General features: G+C 52.9%; 1 protein-coding gene and 1 long non-coding RNA gene across 5 annotated transcripts; one reads left to right on the top strand and one right to left on the bottom strand.

Moving 5' to 3' along the window:
• Positions 1 to 3,453: 3,453 nt before the first annotated feature.
• Positions 3,454 to 12,103, bottom strand: ZNF629 (zinc finger protein 629). Of its 4 annotated transcripts, none has more exons than XM_086374868.1 (3): positions 11,902 to 12,103; positions 9,422 to 9,529; positions 3,454 to 9,266 (listed from the first exon to the last, which is right to left on the bottom strand). In XM_086374868.1, the coding sequence occupies exons 2-3, from the start codon at positions 9,492 to 9,494 to the stop codon at positions 6,733 to 6,735; spliced, it is 2,607 nt and encodes an 868-aa protein (XP_086230994.1). In that variant the 5' UTR covers positions 9,495 to 9,529; positions 11,902 to 12,103; the 3' UTR covers positions 3,454 to 6,732. The 4 variants fall into 4 exon arrangements, with proteins under 4 accessions (XP_086230994.1, XP_086230995.1, XP_086230997.1 ...); XM_086374869.1 differs by having other exon boundaries at positions 11,973 to 12,097; XM_086374871.1 differs by lacking the exon at positions 11,902 to 12,103 and adding an exon at positions 10,705 to 11,694.
• LOC147345113 (uncharacterized) lies at positions 11,078 to 20,218 on the top strand. The gene is made up of 3 exons (XR_015154555.1): positions 11,078 to 11,205; positions 18,005 to 18,062; positions 19,465 to 20,218. It is a non-coding gene; the product is annotated as an uncharacterized LOC147345113 (long non-coding RNA).
• The last annotated feature ends 1,441 nt before the right edge of the window (positions 20,219 to 21,659 follow it).

Genomic DNA, 21,659 nt, shown 5'->3' with positions numbered 1-21,659 from the left:
GCCTATAGTCCAGAGCCAGGCTTCCTGCCCTAAACGCGGTCCCGGATTTTGGCTGTTAAAACTTAACTCCCAGAGCCTCCCAGGCTGGCGAGTGAACCTAGAGGGCCTGCACAGATCAGACCCCACTCTCGCCACCTGCTTATTATACTGTTGTCCATGGTCCCAGACTGGGCCCGTGGGAGGGGCATGTCTGCAAGGAGAAGCGTCGTGGTCAGCACTCAGCCGCCAGCTTGCTCTCCTGTTCCCACCAGGAAGAGCCTACTCCCTGGATCGGCTTGCCACCCGCCTCCCCGCGCCTGCGATCATTGGCCGCAGGGAAGCCGGGAGCTCCGAGCTGCATCCTGGGAAATGTAGTCCCATGTTTTCACCTGGTGGCAGGTCCTCGGAGGAGACCAGGCCTGTACACCCAGTCTGGGCCATGTCTCCCCAGCGGCTTCGCCCACCCCTCCCCTTCGGATGGACAGACAGGACACCTCAGCGGGTGACTTCCTTCATTCGGACTTGCACCGTCCTCTGGCCATGTTCTCGGGAACCGTGTCTAGCGGTGCTTGTGGCTTCAGTGTGCTGTCGGGTCCGCACTCGGACCCTTCACCGAGGCTGTGCTGGGCCTCGCGTTCGGGACGGTGATGACCAGGCTGGGTGCTGACGCTGGAGCTGGAACTGGAGCCATGGCCACGGGAGCGGCCGCCGGTGTGTCAGCAATCACCCCCTTGCGCGACCCCACAGCCTTATCAGGAGTCGCACCTTCGCTGGGGCCAGCGGCCTTGTCAGCCTTCGGGCTCCACCTGGCGCCCGAGGTTTCGGCGGGGCCGCAGCGGCTGGTCCAAGTCGGACCCGAGACGGAGACGCGGGCTACATTGACTTCCGGTGCAGGGCTGCCGGCTGTGGGCGCGCTCGCCGAGGCACGAGCCACGGCGGGGGATGGCATCGGGCCGCCGAGGAAGTGTCCGCGGCCCCCGGCAGTGGTGGCCAGGGTGGGGAAAAAACGCAGCATATTGCATCATAGAGATGCCGTCTGGCTCAGAAAGGAGCGCTGCAGGTCGGGGTCAGCCAATCCTTTGTGAGCTCTATCCTCTTTCCTAGGAGTCACCTCCACGTGGGCTCCTTACCAAATCCAAGTGACGACGTCACTTCCCCAATATCTCTCTTAAGCAGTCTCCATATCCGGGGGGAGGGGGGAGTCTTAAAAACTCCCAGTCCTCATGCTTAATAGACACCAAACCACTTTCTCAAGCTTGCCCCCAAGGGAGTGGGATAAAAATCCCAGAATTGTGGGAAGAGCAGGCACTGATGCTGCAGGAGGAAGAGTAAGTTCTTCACAAATGTTGGTTTTAGAATGAGCCTGCCCAATACCGGGGAGATCTGCCATAAGAGTTGGGCAGGCCCTTCCCCTCAGTGTGCTTAATCCCTTCCAAGCACCAGTAAACTCAGTGTCTGCGATACCCTGGGCTCTTGGGACAGGGAGGTCAAAGCTCCTCCTGGCCCAGTCCTGATCTTGGCTGGCCTGTGTGGGTGAGCAGATGTTGGCCTTAGTGGCAAAGGTACCTGTTTTAGCCAGGTTCCAGTGAGATTGGCCACAGGTTCCAGGGGAGCATTTGACTTCAATCACTCTTCTTAAAAATTCCCTTGGTGGAGAAGGGAATGGCTATCCACTCCAGTACTGCCTGGAGAATTCCATGAACAGAGCAGCCTGGTGAGCTACAGTCCATGGGGTTGCAAAGAGTTAGATACAACTGAGTGACACACACACTAAATGTTTACATCAAAAAGCAAAGCTCTGAAACTTGATTAAAAAATAAGTAACACTTCCCTTGGGCTCTCTGGTGCTACACTCTGCTATATTATTTACCAAATTGCTACCATTTATGGCCAGGGTTGGAGGATGGGGCTAAGATCATGTCACTCGCCTTAATTCCCCTTTCCCCCAATGGTGTCCTTATCCCGAAGTTACTCCAACAAGGTACTCCACAGTCCAGCCTCTGCTCTCTCGCCTTTTCTCAGTTCCCACCCCACTATGCTCTTAAGCTGACACCTGTTATGCATCCTCTATCTCCCACCCCACCCCTGATCCCGACACTCACAATTTCCTGTTCCTGCAGCCCTCATCCTTCAGGTCACTGCCTCTAGCCAGTTTCCTGCCCCGCTGCTGTGGCAGGTACTATGCCTGGATCCAACCCCTTCTGCTAAGTAAGAACCAATGGGGAACCTACCTGGTGGTCCAGTGGCTGAGACTGCACTCCCAAGGCAGGGGGCTCAGGTTCGATCCCTGGTCAGGGAACTAGATCCCACATGCCACAACTAAGAGTTTACCTGCTGCACCTAAGACCCAGTGCAGCCCAATAAATTAAAAAAAAGAATCAGTGGGCTCCAGTGTCTGTTCTTCCTCTGGAGTCCCCTCATTTACAGAGGACTCCTATGCTGATGGACCTCAGTGTCTCCAGGAAATATAGAATAGCCTTCCTTATTCGCTTCTTCATGAAATCAATTCCCTCTTCTCTTTCACCCTTCCCCACCCCTTGCTTTCCAGATGGAGAAGGGAAAGGAGAGACAATTGAGCCTGCCTTGGGAGTTGGGGTTAGAAAGACAAAGGGAAGGTGTGGAGACAGCTTCCTGGCTAGGGCAGGAGGCCCCCAGCAGACTGGGGCAGAGGCAGGCACTGGGTTAGAGCTGCCTCAAGCAGTCACTTGGGCCAGGGCAAGGTTTAGGCCCAGGAGATAGTGCTGAGGCAAGCCTGCAAGGAGGATTTGGCGGTGCATCCCTGCCTGACCCAGACGATGTGGAGCCCAGGCCAGGCCCGGGCAGGCCCAGGGTGGGGGAGGATAGGCTTGGTTGTACGCAGAGCTTGCTCCTGGTCATTCTGGTTTCCTTTACCACCTTGCAATAGATCTTAGGTAAATGGCAGCCTTCTGTTAGCCTCAGCCTCTCCACACATTGGGGGCTCATGGGCTACATCCTGAGTTAGATGACGAGCTAGGTCTCCAACCACTTCTCTTCAGGGTCTAGGGGGCTCTGGTCTGGAGGAAGGGTTGGACACAGTCCAGGACCCAGGAGAACCAGGGGAGGCGGCTGCCAGCTTCTGGAACTAAATCTGGGCGCTGTGCCTCGTGGCAGTCTGCAGAGGGTGTGGGCGTCATGGCCAGAGAGGGCTCCCTGGGGCAGCACAGCTGGCCCTGAGCCAGCCCAGTGCGAGTCACCAGGCTGCCACCCAGAAGTCGGCATGCTGTGCTGCTTGGCTCTGCCACCTTCTCAGCACATTTCTCCCCGTCTCCCAAGAGGATAGATTTTAAAGCTGTAAACCCTCAGGCTCCCACCAGCAAGCACTGGATGGAGATTTCCGGCCTCTGGGAACAGGGCTGGGCTGAGCTTTTGACTTACATGTGGACCCTGCCTTGGCAAAGAACGGGCTCTCTCAGCTTGCTCTGAACTTGAAAGAGAAGATAGAAAACACCTGGGAAATCTTATTCCCTTTATTCTCTTCAACTAATCAACATGACCACCGCTGACACAACACTGCTATTGACACACAATACTCAAAAGTGGGGCCTTTCTTCACTCCACGGGGACAAGTCAGATGAGTGGGGGCAAAAGAGTCGGGGCTGCTCACCTGAGGGGCAGGTGTGATGGAACCCCACCTCTCGGTTGTGATGGTTTCGAGCTTCCCCACCATTCAGGATTCATGGCAAGTTCTCCCGGGCTCCCTTCTGACCTCCATATCCATAGCAGTTTCAAGTTTCACCCTAAGCTCAGATCAGTTTCTACTCTCCCTTCTGCTTTCACCAATGACGCTGTGACCCTGTGTTGCGCTCCTCCATAAGGGCCTGTCTAAAGAGTCAGGCTTGCGTGGAGTTGGACAGGAGGGGTTGGCTACACTCTGCCTTCCCGACTCGCTTCCGGTGGGAAAGTGCCACAATCCCCTGGGCCTTGGCCTGACCTGGTCAGAAGGACTCGATACTGCCGCCTCCCCCAGCCTGCTCCCTGCTTAGTTCCTCCCAAGATGTAGCTCGCTCTGGGAGGAAAGCAGCTGGCTAAAGGAGTTTGGGGAGGTGGGCAACAGAGAACAGGTCACACCCCAAAGGTCTCTGACTCTGCCCCCTTTCTTGCTATGAAACCCCAGACCCCAACTAATTGTGTCCACATCATCCATTCAGTACCACAGCCAAGACCCTTGGCCCTCACCCTATGACATGCGAGCACCCTACTATGTATGCTACACCCGAGGCCTCGAAAGGCCCTCAGTCAGCCTTGACCACCCATCTTCCCCCGGACTGGCCCTGAGCCCCAAAAGCTGCTCTCCCGGACCCTTCTGGAGACTGATTCCTCAGGCCTATTTCCAAGAGGATCTGCTTCTAGTTTTACAAGGGGTTTGTTTCTACAAATGATTTTTCTTTCTGCTGCCATCTTAGAGGAAAGAAAAAACCTGCTTGGAGAATGGTCTCCTCTTCCTCAGTCTCAGAGGGACGCCTCCTCGGTCCATGCTGTCAGTAGAGGCAGGCAGGCTCCTTCTCCCCTCCTGGTGGCGCTTTCTGACCTGGCACTTGGGTGGGTGGGGCTTTATGCAGATATAATCAGGGTCTCCTCAGTCCCCCAAGACCTGCCTTTCCCTTCTCCCCAGCAGGCCTAGGCTTTTCCTCCTACAGTGTTCTAGATTTCAGCCTTTGAGGGTCATCCCTTTGGGAACAGGACAGACGGAGGGTGAAGGACTTTCACCTTTTGAACTTTTAGGTAATGGAATCAGAGGTCTCTTCCACAGGTTTGTAGGAAGCCGGGTCACCCTCTCCAGGGACGTGACTCCCCACCTGGCATCTCAGTTCTACTTGAACCACAGCACGTTACTGGGGCCGACGTGGTGTCAGTGGGCACTTCCTCCAGACCCAGCTCTGGACAGGGAGTCCTGTCCTCCTTTAAGGGTCTCTGGGGTTAAGGGGTGGGGTTCTTGTTATGGATGTTTCAAGAGTTTTGGCTCTTCGACCATTTCAGAGGACAACAGTCTCATTCCCCACCACGGGAGCAGGTTTGGCAGGGTTAATGAAAGTATGTCACTGTACGTGGTGTGTGAGGACAGGAGCCGGGCCTGGCCAGGGAGTGTGTTTCTCATCATTCTGTCTCCCTCTGAAGGTTTCTGGCTAAGGAGGAGAGGAGCCAAGTGGGTGGACTCTGTCTTCTTTCCAAGACCACAGTTGGGCTGGGCTGCTGCAACCTCAGAAGGCTCCAGGTACCCAGGTGAGGAAGGTGGTCAGGTCTCCGTGTACTCTTCAGGGACCTACGGTCCAGTCTGTGGGGTATCTGGACACCCATCACTACGTGTCCTCTTGCTGGCTCGTCCTCTTGCAGCCTTGCTAACAGCTCACGTGAGAGAATGAGGTTAAAAATCAGGTTGCTGGCTAATCCAGGCTCTCGATTCTGTCCATTCTGCTGTCCCTTGTTGCCAGAGAATCAAAGGTGGTGCTCTTAAGAGAAGTCTGGCCAGAATTTGACCACACACAGACCTCGTGTCTCTGAAGGGATTTATTCTTTGGAGGTCAACTAACAAGGCTTCTCCCTCTCTGAGGACAGAATGTAAGGAAATGGGCTGCCACAGCCTCAGGACTGGTGGCAGTTAGATTGCAGGAGAAGCCTCCCGACAGTGAGACCTGAGAATGTGGCAGGAGGGACCCTCCATCCCTGGAGGCCTCGCAGCGATGTTCCCCAGCTGAGCTGGGGAGAGGGGAGTCCTGCCTGGCTCGGGGATGTGGGGAACTCTGGTGGCCTGAGCTAGGATCTGCTTGTACTTGCAGTTTGACAAGCTTCTGAAACAGGGAGGACTGGGCAGCCTGGGGTTTGTTGGGTTCCATCTCAATGGCTTCTCCACCTTGGTTCGCTTTCCTCAAAGCACTCTAACAAATCACCCTACTCTTCCCTCCTAATTTTTGTGGTGGTTTCCTAGTCTCCTTACACTTAAAACTTTTATGCTCCCCAAACTTTGGCCTTTAAACAGGCTGGACATGTTTTTTTCTTCCCATTTTGGGGGTTCTTTCTGATCAGGAGTTCCATGGGCCTCTCCCTCTCTCACACACAATCATCTAAGACTTCCCTCGTCCCCCACAGAACCCCCAGTGCCTTGAACTGGACCTTCTCTTCCCAGTTCCTGGGTCATTTCTCCTCTGGGGAATCAGAAGTTTCCTCCTCATTCCCACGCTCCTCCCCCAGCCCAGCATTTTCCTTGGTGTCATCGTCCACGGCTCTGGCAGACGGGCTCCCTCCCATACTCTTGGGGGAGAGAACGCTGTGGAGTGAGTTCATGGGAGGTCCTTCTACACCTTCTAAGGGTCACTCCTCCCAAGTCGATGCTGTCGGATTCCCTGTGCTTCCCCGACCCTATAGTTTCACTAGGTTTTCAATACAGTTTTATAGGGTTGTCTAGAGACATATTGGGACCTCTTCCTACAATTAATAGGGCTTTTATCCACTATGGTTTATAGGGTTTTTCTGCTACAGACTTAAAGGGCTTTTTTTTTTCCTACATATTTATAGGGTTTCTAACCCAACAGTTTTTCTCTACTGCCTTATAAGTGGTTCCCACCAACAATTTTAAAGGGTTATTCATCACTGATGTAAAAGCACTACTTTTACCCACAATTCTTTATCCTCTTCTTCTCTACAATCTGATAGGGTTTTCCTCCTTTCCCCACGTAACTTTTGAGGAGACCCAGTGTTCCTCTCAGGAGAGAGAGGCCTCTGGTCTCCAGACCCTGTTCACAGGGTGACCCCGGGGTGGCAGCTCCTATGGAGGAGGAGGGCTGAGACTTCTGTGAAGCCATCTCCACACTCGGGGCACAAATAGGGCTTTTCTTCCAAGCTGGTTTTGGGGCTTCCCCCTTCCTCATGGCTGCTGCTCTCTGTGGGTACGGGGGCCTCTCCCTCACCTTCCTGGCTTGTGGACAGGGTGGCTGGCTCTGGGAGGGGGTCCTCGGGTATGGGGGACTTTTCTCGAGTATGGGTCTCCTGGTGCCGGATGAGAGCCAGGCGATCGAGGAAGGAGGCCCCACAATCTGAGCAGCTGTAGGGTCTGGCCCCCAGGGGGCTCCTGAGATGCTCCAGGAGGACGGAGGAGCTCTTCCCCAGCTCTGGACTCTTCTGGGCTTTCCCGCCGGCATGAACTTTCTGGTGCAGCAGCAGCTCTGAGCTGAGGGCAAAGCTTTTTTTGCATTCGGGGCATTTAAAGGGCTTTCCACTGAGGAAGGGACTGGGCCCCGCCCCTTCCCCGAGGCCAATCCGATAATCGGGAAAGAGATAGGGCTTTTCGTTGCCGTGGGTGACCTGATGCTGGAGGAGCACCGAGCGATCCAGAAAGCTCTCGCCACAGTGCGAACAGATGTAGGACTTGGAGGAGGGCAGCCCCAGCCTGTGGCTGAAACTCTCCTGCCCGTCGGGCATTTTAAAGGGCTGTCCAGGCGGGTCGGCTCTGCCCTCCGCAGCACCGGGAAAGGAATTCCCTCCAAAAGGGAGCCTGGGGGACCGGAACTGAGGCGGCTTGGGGGCGGGGTGGGCAGGGAGGCCGTCCGAATTTTTGTAGGGGTTTTCGCCAATATGGATCCTCTGATGCTGCATGAATATGCCCTCGTCGTTGAACCCCTTCCCGCAGACCAGACACTTGTGGGGTTTGGCTCCGGGGGGTGGGGTCAGCAGGGCAGGGTCCCCGAGCCCCAGGAGGCCGTCGCCCTGAGCTCTTCGGGCCGGGGTCTTGCCCCTCTCGTGGATCACCCGATGCTGCTCCAGCTCGTGCGCCTCCAAGAAGGCCTTCCCGCAGTCGGAGCACACGAAGAGGTTCTCGTCCATGTGCGTGCGCACATGCGTGATGAGGTTGGAGCTCTGGCTGAAGCTCTTGCCGCACTCAGGGCACTTGTAGGGCTTCTCGCCCGTGTGCGTGCGCCGGTGCTGGATCAGGTGCGAGCTACGGATGAAGCTCTTGCCGCAGTCGGAGCACTTGTAGGGCTTCTCGCCCGTGTGGATGCGCTGGTGGCGGATGAGGGTGGAGCTCATGATGAAGCTCTTGCCGCAGTCGGCACAGATGTAGGGCCGCTCGCCGCGGTGGATGCGCTGGTGGTTGATGAGGTTGGAGCTGACACTGAAGCTCTTGCCGCACTCAGGGCACTTGTAGGGCCGCTCGCCCGTGTGCGTGCGCTGGTGCCGCAGCAGCGTGGCGCTCAGCGTGAAGGTCTTGCCGCACACCGGGCACTTGAAGGGGTCCTCGCGCAGGTGAGTCCGCTGGTGCTTGATGAGCGTGGAGCTGTGGCCGAAGCTCTTGCCGCACTCCAGGCATTCGTAGGGCTTCTCGCCCGTGTGCGTGCGCTGGTGCTGGGTGAGCTCCGAGCTCTGGATGAAGCTCTTGCCGCACTCGGTGCAGCGGTAGGGCTTCTCACCGGCGTGGATCTTCTGGTGCTTGAGGAGGTTGTGGTTCTGGCCGAAGCGCTTGCCGCACTCGGGGCACTTGTAGGGCTTCTCGCCCGTGTGGGTGGCCTGGTGCTGGATGAGGTCCGAGCTGCGGTAGAAGGCCCGCCGGCACTCGCCGCACTTGTAGGGCTTCTCGCCTGTGTGCGAGCGCTGGTGCTTGATGAGGTTGGTGCTCTGGGTGAAGGCCTTCTCGCACTCGGTGCACTTGTAGGGCTTCTCGCCCGTGTGCGTGCGCTGGTGTTGCACCAGGTTGGAGCTCCAGCTGAAGCACTTGCCGCAGTCGGGGCACTTGTAGGGCTTCTCGCCCGTGTGCGTGCGCTGGTGCTGCACCAGGTGCGAGCTCTGCGTGAAGCTCTTCCCGCACTCGGAGCAGGTGTTGGGCCGCTCACCCGTGTGGATGCGCTGGTGCCGCAGCAGCTTGGACCACTGGCTGAAGCTCTTGCCGCACTCATTGCAAATGTAGGGCTTCTCGGCGCCGGCCGGGCGGCCTTGCACTAGCTCCCGCAGGCTGGGCTCATTGGCCGGGACCACCGGGGGGCTGTTCCAGGTGGTCAGAGTCCCCCACTGCCAACTGGCCTCACAGGCCTTGGTCCAGTCTGACGGGGTCGGGACTACCTCGGGGGAGGGGGTGTCCAGAGGGGTCTGGTGGTCCGAGGGGTTGGCGTGACCCAGCGGGGCCGGGGCATCCTGGGGGCCAGAGGCATCCTGGGAGGGTGTCTCCAGGGGCATCTCTGATGGGTCCTTGAATTCTGGGCTCTGATCTGGATCTCCCAAGATGACCTCCTCCCCAGAACTTTCCTGCTGAGTGCTCTCCTCTTCGTTCCCACTCTCTGCACCTACAGAGAGAAAGGGAGTCTCCAGCCCCCATCTCCTTTCAGAATCGGGGGCAGGCCTCACTTCCCTCCTCCCGGGGTTTCTCCCAGAGCCTGCGCCCCTCCCTGAATGGGGCCACTCTCTCCTCAGGACCGCCATCCCTTCTTGTGTCCCTCACCTGGGTGACCATCGTCCGGGCTCTGTCCAGGATCCTGCAGATCTGGGCCCCAGAGCGCCGTCTCAGGTTCCATCCCGGAACTCAGGGCTGTCCAGTGCTCCAGGGATCCTGGGGGTGGGGTGGGGCAGGGAGCTGAGCCCCGGTCTGCTTTGACTCCCCCAGCCCCACTCCCCCATCTGCCCCATCCCCAGCCCTTATTTCTCCTGATGTGAACTGTAGTCTCCTACCTCCCCATTTTTCTGTGCCTTGGTTCTCACCGCAACCCCCTCCCCCTGTAGGCCTGCCTTCTGCTCCAGAGCTTAAGATCACCACTAAGCAAGTAGGTGAATTTGAGTATAATTAAAAGCTCGTCAATCATAACCCTTTGAACCCAGACTGGGGGCTGGAGAAGCATCTGACGCCCACGGAAAAGGAGGCTCTCACCCCACCCCTCAGATGCCCAGAGGCTGGGAAACCTGTTATTTTGTTAATCAGAGGAAGCTCATTAAGACTCTAATTTTCCTCCTTAATGGGGCTGCTAATTGGGACCAATAAACTTTGCTTATGAGCCCCACAGAGAACCAAGACTAGCTGGAACACTTAAAGAGTTAAAAAAAAAAAAAAAGTAATAACCACCCTGATTTCCCTGAGGGAACAGACAGGGCATTCCAAAAGACTGGAGCACTTTCCCGTTATCTAAGCACAGAAAGAAAGGGGAAGCTAGGGCTAGAGGTAGGGAGAGGGGGCAGTTTAAAGCCATCAGGGACTTCTGCAGAAACTACTTTGAGAGGGAAATGGAAAGGAAAAGAGAGACAGGATGAATGCATGCAGACCACCTGGCATGTGACAGCAGACACAGTGCCTGCCGTATGGTCCTCATCATCTCACCCCCAATCAGGTTGTCCATTTTCCTGATTAGGAAACCAATGCCCAGTGAGATTTCTTCAAGGTCACAGGCTGGGAAGTGGCAGGGCTAAGACCAGAAATGCAAGATTCTGTGTCTGGCATGTCCTGGCCTCTAAGAGAGGGAGATGACCTTGAAAGTCATGTGAAACTCACAAACGCGGGCAGATGGGGAAAGACAGCTCAGTCAGAGCCTGCTGGCCATGGGAAAGGGCTGGAGAAATTCCTGGGACCAGGTTTCCCTGGCTATGAAAGAAGGGGTTGGATCCTGACAACCCAGAGCTCTGAACAAGAAACAGAACACTCCCGGCTGAAGCCTTCCACTATGGTTCCATCCTGGCATCCCTTCTTCTAATCCATTTTCTCTTTTGTTGCTGCTGTACTCCATCCCTAACACGTACTAGGTGTCCAGTAAATTCTGGATGAATGAATGAGATGCCCCTTGCTCCTAGAGAACCTCTTTGGTCCAGTGCTTTGGAGAGGATGGCAGCAGAGGAACAGGAGCTCAGAGTGAAACACAAGCAGCTGTCACTCCCAAAACGGTGATAAGATTCCGGGATGAGGGAACAGGGCCTCAGAAGCTAAGTGCGAGAACTCTCTACAACGTTTAGACCCTTAAGAGAGACCCTGTGGGGGCCTGGGCTTTGGGTGACCATGTGCAAAGACTCCAGAGGAGGCTGTGGGGTGGTAACCAAACTGAAGCAGGAGCTAGCTGAACCCAGGAGAGACAGGAGTTAGATTTTAGGAAGTAAATGAATTTCTTCATCTCTGCAGCTTCTTAGGCTCTGAGAATCCCCCACCCCCATCCGTAAGTGTCTGTGAGGAGGTGGCAGCCGCGATTTCTGCTAAGCTGGGGGCTGCCTGCCTATTTTGAAGAGGCCTGCTGTGTTTGCTGAGGACAGGTGAGCACTCATCTACCTTGATGTCTCTGGAAAAATTCAAACTCAGCGGTCCGGGGTAGAAGGGAAAGGGTTAATGACAAGGCCCACATGGAGCAGGAAAGTGGGGAGACCGAGGGAGGTGAGAGGTGCTCGGGCCTGTACGGGTCTCGACCTCAAGCCAGCCCCACTGCGAAGGGAGAGGGAGGGCAGAAGAGCAGGAGGCTGCCTCCCAGAGAGGTGTGGAGAGCGGCCCAGGGTGACCCTGACATGGAGGCAGCTGCGGGAATGCAGCCACCCTGGCCCCGGTCCCCCCACGCCCGCACCGGCCCAGACCCTGGACTTCGGCTCCAGCCGGTCCCCGCGACCCTCCTTCCTTTCTCCAACCCCGAGCCCGGCATCCTCCCCTCCCCCGCCCCCCGGGGGCACCCAGGATTCCCGGCTCCCCCGCGGCGCCCCAGCCCCCGGCCCGGCCGAATTCCCTCTTCCCAGAATGCTCACGCCCTCCCCTCCCCCACAGCCAGACCCTCGCGCTCTTCCCAGAATCCTCGGCCCTCGCGGCCCCTGCCCGGCCCCCACCCCTACCCCGGGCGGCCGGGGGGCGGGGGAGGGGGCTCACGCCCGGGCCCGGGCCCCCGGCCTCCTGCGCCCCATTGTTCCCCGGCGGCCGTCCCGGGCCCTCCGGGCCACCCCCCGGGAACCCAGGCGTCCCCCACTCACGGCTCTGGGGTCTGGGAAAGGCCGGAAGGCAGGATCCAGCCCCAGGGGACTTAACCCCTTGAATGCCCTGCCTCGGTGGGCGGGCTAGATGCCGAGGACTCTAGGGTCCTTCTCAAGGGGTGATCCCAAGCTGAGGACCCGGGGACCAGTTCAGGGTGACTGGGACGGAGCAGGAAGTGACCCCAGCTTCCCGGGCCCCTCTAGCCTGGAGTCAGAGCATCAGCTCTATGGGATTTAACCCTTTGCCTCCCACAGCCTGGGAAAAAAAGGAGGACGAGGAAGCCGGGAGGTGGCGGAGACGGCGCCCCTCTCTCCGTCTCCAGTGGGAGCTGATTCTCGGGGGGAACCGAGATGGCAGTGAGGGGCTCCGGATTTCTGGCCACCCTGCATCTGGCAGGGGCTCCGCCTGCCGCTCCCAGAAAGCCCGAGCTCTGATTTGGTGGCTGCTGGTCCCCTGGGGTCTGCCTTTGTTGGGACTCAGACCCACGAAGGGGTCTTGGATGTCTGGGTTGTGGGTTGGGATTAGGGGCTGGCCGGCCACACTTGGAGATGGAACATCTACAGACGAAAAAAACGGCTTAGTTGAAATAAGTCGCAGCAGCAAGCATTTGGGCTAAGGGGACCAGCACAGGCAGGAGAGATTTGTGGCAACCTGTGTCCCTGGCCCCAGCCTCCCTGGCAAGTGTGTGCCCGCCCCCGGGGCCCCAATTAGCTCTCCTTAGAGGAGGAAACTGAGGCCTGGTTGTGGCAGGAGAGAGGAGGGCCAGAGCCTTTCCCAGTAGTTCCTGGGGCACCCAGCTCAGAGCAAGAGAAAAACCCAGGTGGCCTCCCAAGGCCAGTTTATGTGGGCTCCCAATGCTTATAGCCTTGATCTCTTTTCCTCCTCACTCCAATCCACGATCATCCCTATTTTACAGGACAGGAAACTAAGGTGTGGGATGTGAGGCCATGCCATTATTTCAATTGAAAACATTTGTATATGGAAGCCTATTACCTCTGGGCACTGTGGGGAACAGAAAGGTGGGGAGACCTCAGAGTTGAACAAAAGCTGGGCTCTCTACCCTCAAGAACTCAGAAGGTTTGAGTGTGTGTGTGTGTTAAACACAAAGGAATTACAGGAGAACGTGAGTTCTGTCTGTTCAGAGACATGAGTGCGCTGGAGCCAAAGGAGGAACAAACCTTCAGAAATTGCTATGGTGGACGCAGCTTCTCTGGGCCTACGTCTGCCGTTAGAGTGTATGGCCAGCAGGACAAGAGGCCCCGCTGGGCCTGCCTCTGTTCCTTATCAGCACTGTCACCTTCCACCTGCTCTAGCAGCCATATCTCCATCTTATCCTTGGCTTCCAACACCTTTGATACCTCGCTGTCACCTCAGGGTCTTTGCTCCTCCTGAGCCCCCTTCCCCTGTGTTTCTTGCAGCATGTTTCACCCCAACACTATCGGCCCCTCCTGCACGCACGGAGGTTAAGAGCAGCTCCATCCGGGCAGGGGCCTGGCCTCTTGTCATCACTGCCATCAGAACAGTGACTGGCAGGTAGTAGGTGCCCAGTGCACGGAATGAAGTCATCCTCCTGCCTCTTCCATCTGTTTCTGGATCAATCCCCAAGCTGGACACATGGGGCAGAGGTGGGCAGAACCTCCAGGGCACAGTCACGTTCATTCACAGACATCCCCATTCTCGCCCCCTCTCTCTGAGGGATGTGTGAGATGGAGGCCCACATGGGATCAGAAAGGCTGGTGGGCAGATCTGACCTCCAAGGCTCTCTCCAGCCCTCCCCGGGCTACAGAAGTCTGACCGGGCCCTGGGGCAGTGGTGGGCAGGAAAGCTGTACCCGAGAGGCTCACAGAAAGAGGTGAATTTGACCTACAAGATTTTTGTCTCTCTCTTTTTTTAACTGAATAAATTGCCACCTTTAAAAAATTGGTACATTTCAGGACTTCCCTGGTGGCTCAGTGGTTAAGAATCTGCCTTACAATGCAAGAGACACTGATTCAATCCCTGACCTGGGAAGATCCCACACGCTGTAGAGCAGCTAAGCTCGTGTGCTGTAACTATTGAGCCTGTGCTCTAGAGCCCGGGGGGCCGCAACTACTAAACCCACGTGCTGCAGCTGCTGAAGCGCCTGCACCCGAGCCTGCACCACAACAGCAGAAGCCACTGTAATGGGAAACCCACACACTGCAGCTAGAGAGGAGCCCACACAGCAACAAAGACCCAGTGCAGCCAAAAATAAATACACTTTTACATGATTACCCCCAAATTGGTACGTTTCATATAAAAATTCGAATTTTGGAAAATCCAAAGATGTGGCAACATCACCCAAATTTTCACATGGCGACAGCTGGCTGGGTGGTCGGGTCCTTCTTTAGTAGGACACTGACTTTCCAGTTTGTCACAGTCCTTGTCACTCCATTGCATCCCCACCTGTGAGACTGAAAGGTAGTTTCAATACATTAATCATCTTTCATTGTTGATACTCCAGCACCCACGTAACAGTAGCTATTAATTCTGTACCCTTTGCTCTAGGTTCACCAGGTTCAGAATGATAAATAGAATGATGATATCTGCTGACGTGGTTCCATTGATGATGCCAGGCACTGTCCCAAGGGTTTACATGTAATTCCACAAACCTTCACAACAACTCATGAAACCATTATTATTATTATTTGAGGATAGAGTGAGTCACTGGGACACAAGTTTCTAGGAATGAGATAAATTCAAACCCAGGCATGCTGACTTCAGAAACATCATGGCTCTTAACCATGACTCAGGTTGGCTGTGTGTGTGTGTGTGTCTGGGACCACAGGGTAAACCTCTCGACCCCACCATTCTCTCCTCCACTAGCTCCAGAAGCTGGAGAGAGGAATTGGGAAGGGCGGGCACCCTGGGTGGGCCAAGCCATTCTCCAGACAGATTCCTGTCCTACTTCTAGGGAGGCAGAGGGCGCTCTGAAGGTGGGGGTGTGCTGTTGCCTATAGTCAGATGGCACAGTAGCCATGAAGGAGACCCTCCTGCCAGGGAAATTTCTGGAAGGATGAGGATTGACTCCTTGCCTTTCATGGACAGCCCACTGCCATGTTCTTCTTGGCCACAGCTCACCAGCCTCCTGTGTGACCCCTTAATACACGACCTTGTGCCCAGAGGCCAGGTTACACTGAGAGCAGTAAGGTCCTGAAGGTGGTTAGGTGTGTGTCTGTGTTCAGTCATGTCGCCCTCTTTGCAACCCCATGGACTGCACCCTGCCAGGCTCCTCTGTCCATGGAATTTTCCAGACAAAGGTATTGGAGTGGGTTGCCATTTCCTGCTCCAGAGGATCTTCCTGACTCAGGGGCTGAACCCGAGTCTCTTGTGTCTCCTGCATTGACAGGCAGGTTCTTTATCACTGTTGCCGCCCTGTGATCCCCTGGAGGTGGATCCTGGTCAAAACCCTGCTCCATCTTCACTGCCAGTGTGGTCTTGGGCAACTCACTTTGCCTCTTAGAGATTTAGCTACCTCTTCTTTGGAAAGAGGATAAGCCTTGTTTTCCAAGGGACGGGAGGGTTACCTGAGGTGATGCAAGAATTCAGAGCTGACCAGCTCTAGCCAGGTCTGCCTCAGTCCTCCTTGTCAGAGTGCACAGCCCTCAGCCTGGTGGGCAGGAGAGCCAGGAATCTGGAAACCGTGTCCTGGGTCATCTGGGAGGATGTGGGGCCATGACTAGACATCCCCTGCTTTGTGGATAGGAATGCTCTCAAGGCAGGAGGCAAGGGCTGGGAAGGTGAAGCCAGAGGAGGCCACTCACCTCACCACCCCAGGCACCTTGCTGTGAGGACACCTTTCTAGCCACAGGCAGAAAGGCTGCCAGACGCTGCCACCAGAAAAGGATGGCCCTTCTACCCCCAAGATATGCATGCTGGAGGCGTGCAGGCCCCTGTGGGTCTCCTGGGTACCAAGCCTTTCTGTGTCTCCCACTTTGATTACAGCAAACAGCCTTCATTCAGCCTCCATGACCTTCCCTCAGTTCCAATGGGCAGATTCAAGTAGTTGTTACTTAGGAAAGGGAGTCGATGGAAGACTGAGGAGAAGCACTCATAAACAGCCTTGAGAGCAAGGGCCTATTTCCCCATCAAGCCCTGGTTGGGGAACAAAAATCCCCAAAGTCGTGCGGCCAAACAACAACAACAAAAAACTGGGTGACATATATTCTCAGAGATGTTCATTAAAGTTTTACGTGTAAGAGCACAAAATTGAGGCAATGTAAATATTCAACCACAGGAAAAATAACTCAGCACAATATAGTATAGGTGGTAGATACGGGAGGAATTGTACATACAGCTATTAAAAGTATGGCTGTGAACGACTTCCCTGGTGGTAGAGTGGATAGGAATCCGCCTGCCAATGCAGGGGACACAGGTTCAGTTCCTGGTCTGGGAAGACTCCACATGCAGAGAGCAACTAAGCCCGTGCGCCACAACTCCTGAGCCTGCATGCTGCAACTACTGAAGCCTGGGTGCCTAGAGCCTGCACTCCACAGCAAGAGAAGCCAGCGTGGTGAGAAGCCTGTGCATTTCAAGGGAAAAGAGCCCCCACTTGCTTCAAGTAGGGAAGGCCCACGCACAGCCACAAAGACCCAGAGCAACGAAAAAGAAATAAATAAAATAATTTTTAAACTATATGACTGTGAAGGCAATGAAGAAACAAAAACTGACAATTAAGTTTTTAAAGCTTAGAAAAACAGAAGAAGGAAATATAATAATAGGCAAAAATGGTTGAACTAGGGGCAGGTAAAAAATGAGTGAGTTCATTTGTTAACTGAAGTACAGTTGACTTACAATACTGTGTGATTTTCAGGTGTATGATTTGATTTTCACATATTTAGTATGGCTATACTACTTATCTAGTGCAAAATCCCCAATATATTATTTCTTGCCTTTGTGATAATAGCCACAAACAGGCATGAGGTGATATCTCACTGTTGCATTGATTTGCTTTCTGTTAATAATTGGTGATGTTGAACATCTTTTCACGTGCCTGTTGACCATCTGTACAGCTTCTTTGGAAAAATATCTGTTCAGCCCCTCTGCCCACTGTTTAAATTGACTGCTGCGGGCTCTCTAGTTGTGGCACACAGGCTCTGGAGTGCTGCATACAGGCTTAGTTTCTCTGCAACACGTGGGATCTTAGTTCCCCGTGTGCGTGTGAAGTCACATTAGTTGTGTCTGACTCTTTGTGATGCTATGGACCGTAGCTCTCCAAACTCCTCTGTCCATGGGATTCTCCAGGCAAGAATACTGGAGTGGGTTGCCATTTCCTTCTCCAGAGGATCTTCCTGACCCAGGGATTGAACCCGCATCTCTTAAGTCTTGTGCACTGGCGGGCGGGTTCTTTACCACTAGCGCCACCCACTAGGGATCAAAGCCACAGCCCCCACATTGGAAGGCAGATTCTTAATCACTGAACCATGTAGGTTGTCTTTTCATTGTATCGATGGTCTCCTTTGTTGTGCAGAAACTCTTTAGTTTGATGTAGTCCTATTGCTTTATTTTTGCTTTTGTTTTTCTTGTCTGAGGAGTCATATCTAGAAAGATATTGCTAAGACCATGCATGACACCTCTTAGACGAGGGTTCAGAATGAATGAGCACTGTGTCACTGTCAATCCCTATTCTTGTATTCACTGGGTAAGTGACATGAATGTTGTCTGGTTGTATGGTTCTTTGTGGGCTCCTAGTGATCACCACCGGAGAAGGCAATGGCACCCCACTCCAGTACTCTTGCCTGGAAAATCCCATGCATGGAGGAGCCTGGAAAGCTGCAGTCCATGGGGTCGCTGAGGGTCGGACACGACTGAGTGACTTCACTTTTCACTTTCATGCTTTGGAGAAGGAAATGGCAACCCACTCCAGTGTTATTGCCTGGAGAATCCCAGAGACAGGGGAGCCTGGTGGGCTGCGGTCTATGGGGTTGCACAGAGTCGGACACGACTGAAGTGACTTAGCAGCAGCAGCAGCAGTGATCACCACTTTCCTATGGGAACCTTAGGGGTTGAGCTTTGTAAGGTTATTATCACTTGACTGATGCCCTCTTTTTTTTTGGCCATACTACATCTTATTTCCCTGACCAGAGATTGAACGCAGGAACTCTGCAGTGGAAATATGGAGTCCTAACCGCTGGACCACCAGGTAAGTGAAAGTCCCTAACTGATGCCTTTGGACTGCTGAGAGATCCTTGTTTTGCTCTGTAGGTTTGTTTATTTCCAAATACTGTTTCATGTGGAGAACTGTGAAGTCAGATATGTAGCCTTTCTCTAAGATTTATGGCCTCAGATATTAAAACAACATCTTTTTGAAGTTGGTACCATAAGAGTTGTTGTTATTGTTCAGTCACTAAGTCGAGTCCAACTCTTTTCAACCCCATGGACAGCGGCATCCCAGGCTGCTCTGTCCTCCACTGTCTCCCAGAGTTTGCTCAGATACATGTCCATTGAGTCAATGATGCTATCTACCAATCTTATCCTCTTCCGTCCCTTCTCCTTTTGCCTTCAGTCTTTCCCAGCATCAGGGTCTTTTCCAATGAATCAGCTCTTCACATAAGGTCGCCAAAGTGTTAGAGCTTCAGCTTCAGCAACAGTCCTTCCAAAGAATATTCAGGACTGATTTCCTTTGGGATTGACTGATTTGATCTCCTTGCAGTCCAAGGAGGTGACAGAATTCCAGCTGAGCTCTTTAAAATCCTAAAAGATGATATCATTAAAGTGCTGCACTCAATATGTCAGAAAATTTGGAAAACTGCAGTGGCCACAGGCTGGGAAAAGGTCAGTTTTCATTCCAATTCCAAAGAAGGGCAATGCCAAAAAATGTTCAGACTACCATACAGTTGCACTCATTTCACATGTAGCAAGGTTATACACAAAATCCTTCAAGCTAGACTTTGGCAGTACATGAACCGAGAACTTCCAGATGTACAAGTTAGGTTTCTAAGAGACAGAAAAACCAGACATCAAATTGCCAACATATGCTGGATCATAGAGAAATCAAGGGAATTCTAGGAAAACATCTACTTCTGCTTCATTGACTACGCTAAAGCCTTTGACTGTGTGGATCCCAGCAAACCATAAGGGAGATAAGGGATCTGGCAGTTGTGTCTGTTTCTTTATTTGTACCTTGCTTGGTTTCAAAAAAGGACTTGAAGCATTACAACAGGTGCCTGGCATCTAGTAAGCCTCCCAGCCATTAAAATGCTGGCCATCATTACCAACTGTAGCTGTGGAAGCAGAGTATCATGATCAAGACAAAAAATAAAATGGCAGAGGGAAAATAAGTGGAGAAATGATAACATGAATCCAGGCTTGGTGTACAATACATACGTATAAAGCTTTGTTTGTACAATTGCTCAAAGTGGGTTTTAGTACATCAACTCTACTCCAATAAAAATGTGTTTTAAAAGTGGGTTATAGATTTGCTGAGCTTTCTAGAGGCGCCAGCAAATATTGGTTACAAAATTCATATGAGGACTTCCCTGGTGGCACAGTGGATAGGAGTCCACCTGTCAGGGCAGGGGACAAAGGTTTGATCTCTCCTCCAGGAAGATTCCACACGCCACGGGGCAACTAAGTCCATGGGCCACAACTATGGAGCCTGTGCTATAGAGCCTGCGAGCTGCGACTACTGAGCCTGCGTGCCACAACGACTAAAGCCAGCGTACCTAAAGCTTGTGCTTCACAGCAAGAGAGGCCGCCGCAGCACAGCAATGAGTAGCCCCTGCTTGCAGCAACTAGAGAGAAAGCCTGCGTTCAGCAATGAAGACCCAGTGCATCAAAAAGAAATAAGTTAATTAAAAAATGCATATAAGGTTTGGGAGAAAGTTCTCCTGTGAGCTCTCATCAAGATGACATTTTATGATGCCAAGGGTCATATCCTCAACCCATCCCCTAATTCTGATCCAGTCCAACACAGAGACAGATGGCAAGCAAAGTCCCAGTGGGGCAGGATATGCAGCGTGGCTACTGTAAATTCAACCAGTTTTAAAGACACTGTTACAGATTACACATCCCAGTCATAAACAATCTCAATATGGGGATTAGCTACAACATGTGCCTTTTGGCTCTTTGGGGTTGGTAGATAAATGCACAGTAATATCTCTTCCTTGTCAGTTCCAGGGGCCATACACAAAAAATGAAATGGTGGCCCTAAGAAATGCCTAGCATACAGGGCTTCCCTGGCAGTCCAGTGGTTAAGACTCTGCGCTTCCACTGCAGGGGGGCTCGGGTTCAATCCCTGGAGGGGAAATTGGGATCCTGCATGCCATGCAGCTTGGCCAAAAGAAAAAAAAAAAGAAATACCTAGCTGATAAGAAGATGGCTTGAAACAGAACCAGTTTTTGGAAGGTTTTTTTTTTTTTAAGTAGTTATTTATTTGGGTGCGTTGGGTCTTAGTTGCTGCAAACTGGATTTTGTTGTAGTAGCTATGGTGCACAGACTTAGTTGTCCCGTGACATGTGGAACCTAGTTCCCCAGCCAGGGATCGCAACTTCGTCCCCTGCATTGCAAGGCAGATTCTTAATCACTGCACCCTCAGGGAAGTCCCTTGCAGGTTTGTTTGTCTGATTTTTCACACTTGAGATCTGATCACTAGATTTGGAAAAAGACTGCCTTTTACAGGGGCAATCAAGTTGTTTTGGCTTCCAGCTACTCAATCTCCAGCTTATCTGTCCAGCCTTCTTCCTCTTTCTCAGATGTCTAGGGCTCAGGTTTAACCTCTTTCCTTCCATATTAACATGCTTTTTTTTTTTTTTTGGCCACACTGCATGACTTGCAGGATCCTATCTCCCTGACCAGGGACTGAACCCACGGCAGCAGTGCAAGCTCCAAGTCCTAACCACTGGACTGCCAGGGAACTCCCAAGAGTTGGCACACATTTCCATGAGTTATTTTAGTTTTTGCCATTGTTCTGGCAGGTGGCTATGGTTGCCCCTATTTTATGCTGAAGAGGTAGAAGTTCAGAAATATATGAAGTAGCTGCCCAAGGTCACCTGGTTAGGTAAAAGCTGTGATTATTGCAGCCTGATGGGATTTAATGTCTTTCCTCTCCCCTACACCATGCCATTATACTCACAAGTCATCCACTGGATGGTCTGATTGAGAATTCCAGCTGAGTTAAACATCAAGACTGCTGGCCTTTGGTTTGTATTATTAACATCTTTTCCCTATTTTGAAAATTGTTATTTCATTTGTCTATCTTTTGTACATCCTTCTCCAAGGAATCAGGTGGCTTAGAGCTCACTGGCAAATTATTTTCCTTGTTCAAGTGGGATCAGAAGATGTGACTTAGTTCAAAGAAGCACAATGCTTTCTTAAAATCTCACACCTCCAATGTCACGTTTCCATTTTCTCTTGCCACTGTTGGTTATAAAACAAATTTCATAATGCAAATAAAAACAACCGTGAAACACTAAGAAATCTTCAAATATAAATAGTTTGATTATATGATTTGTGGAGAAGCCATCTCAAACAAGAAAATCTCAACAAGTAAGAAGATCCATCTCAGTGCCTCCTAGAAGGAAGGGAAAATTGGCTAAACTGATCAAAATTCAAAACACCCACAGCCTTTGACCCACCAGTTCCATTTCTAGATCGTACAGGCTTGGTGACACATGTGGCATGCAAAAATGTAGGCATAATCCTATGCATTGAAATGTTGTTTCTATAGCAAGAGACTGTGTATAATCTACATGTCCAGGACTTCCCTGCTGATCCAGTGGTTAAGAATCCACCTTGCAAT

This window comes from Bos grunniens, chromosome 25, assembly GCF_055505025.1.
Source record: "Bos grunniens cultivar Pamir isolate PY7600 chromosome 25, Bosgru_T2T1.0, whole genome shotgun sequence".
Classification (NCBI taxonomy): Eukaryota; Metazoa; Chordata; class Mammalia; order Artiodactyla; family Bovidae; genus Bos; species Bos grunniens.
The sequence above is the reverse complement of the archived record's forward strand: the minus strand, read 5'-3'. Positions and strand labels throughout refer to the sequence as shown.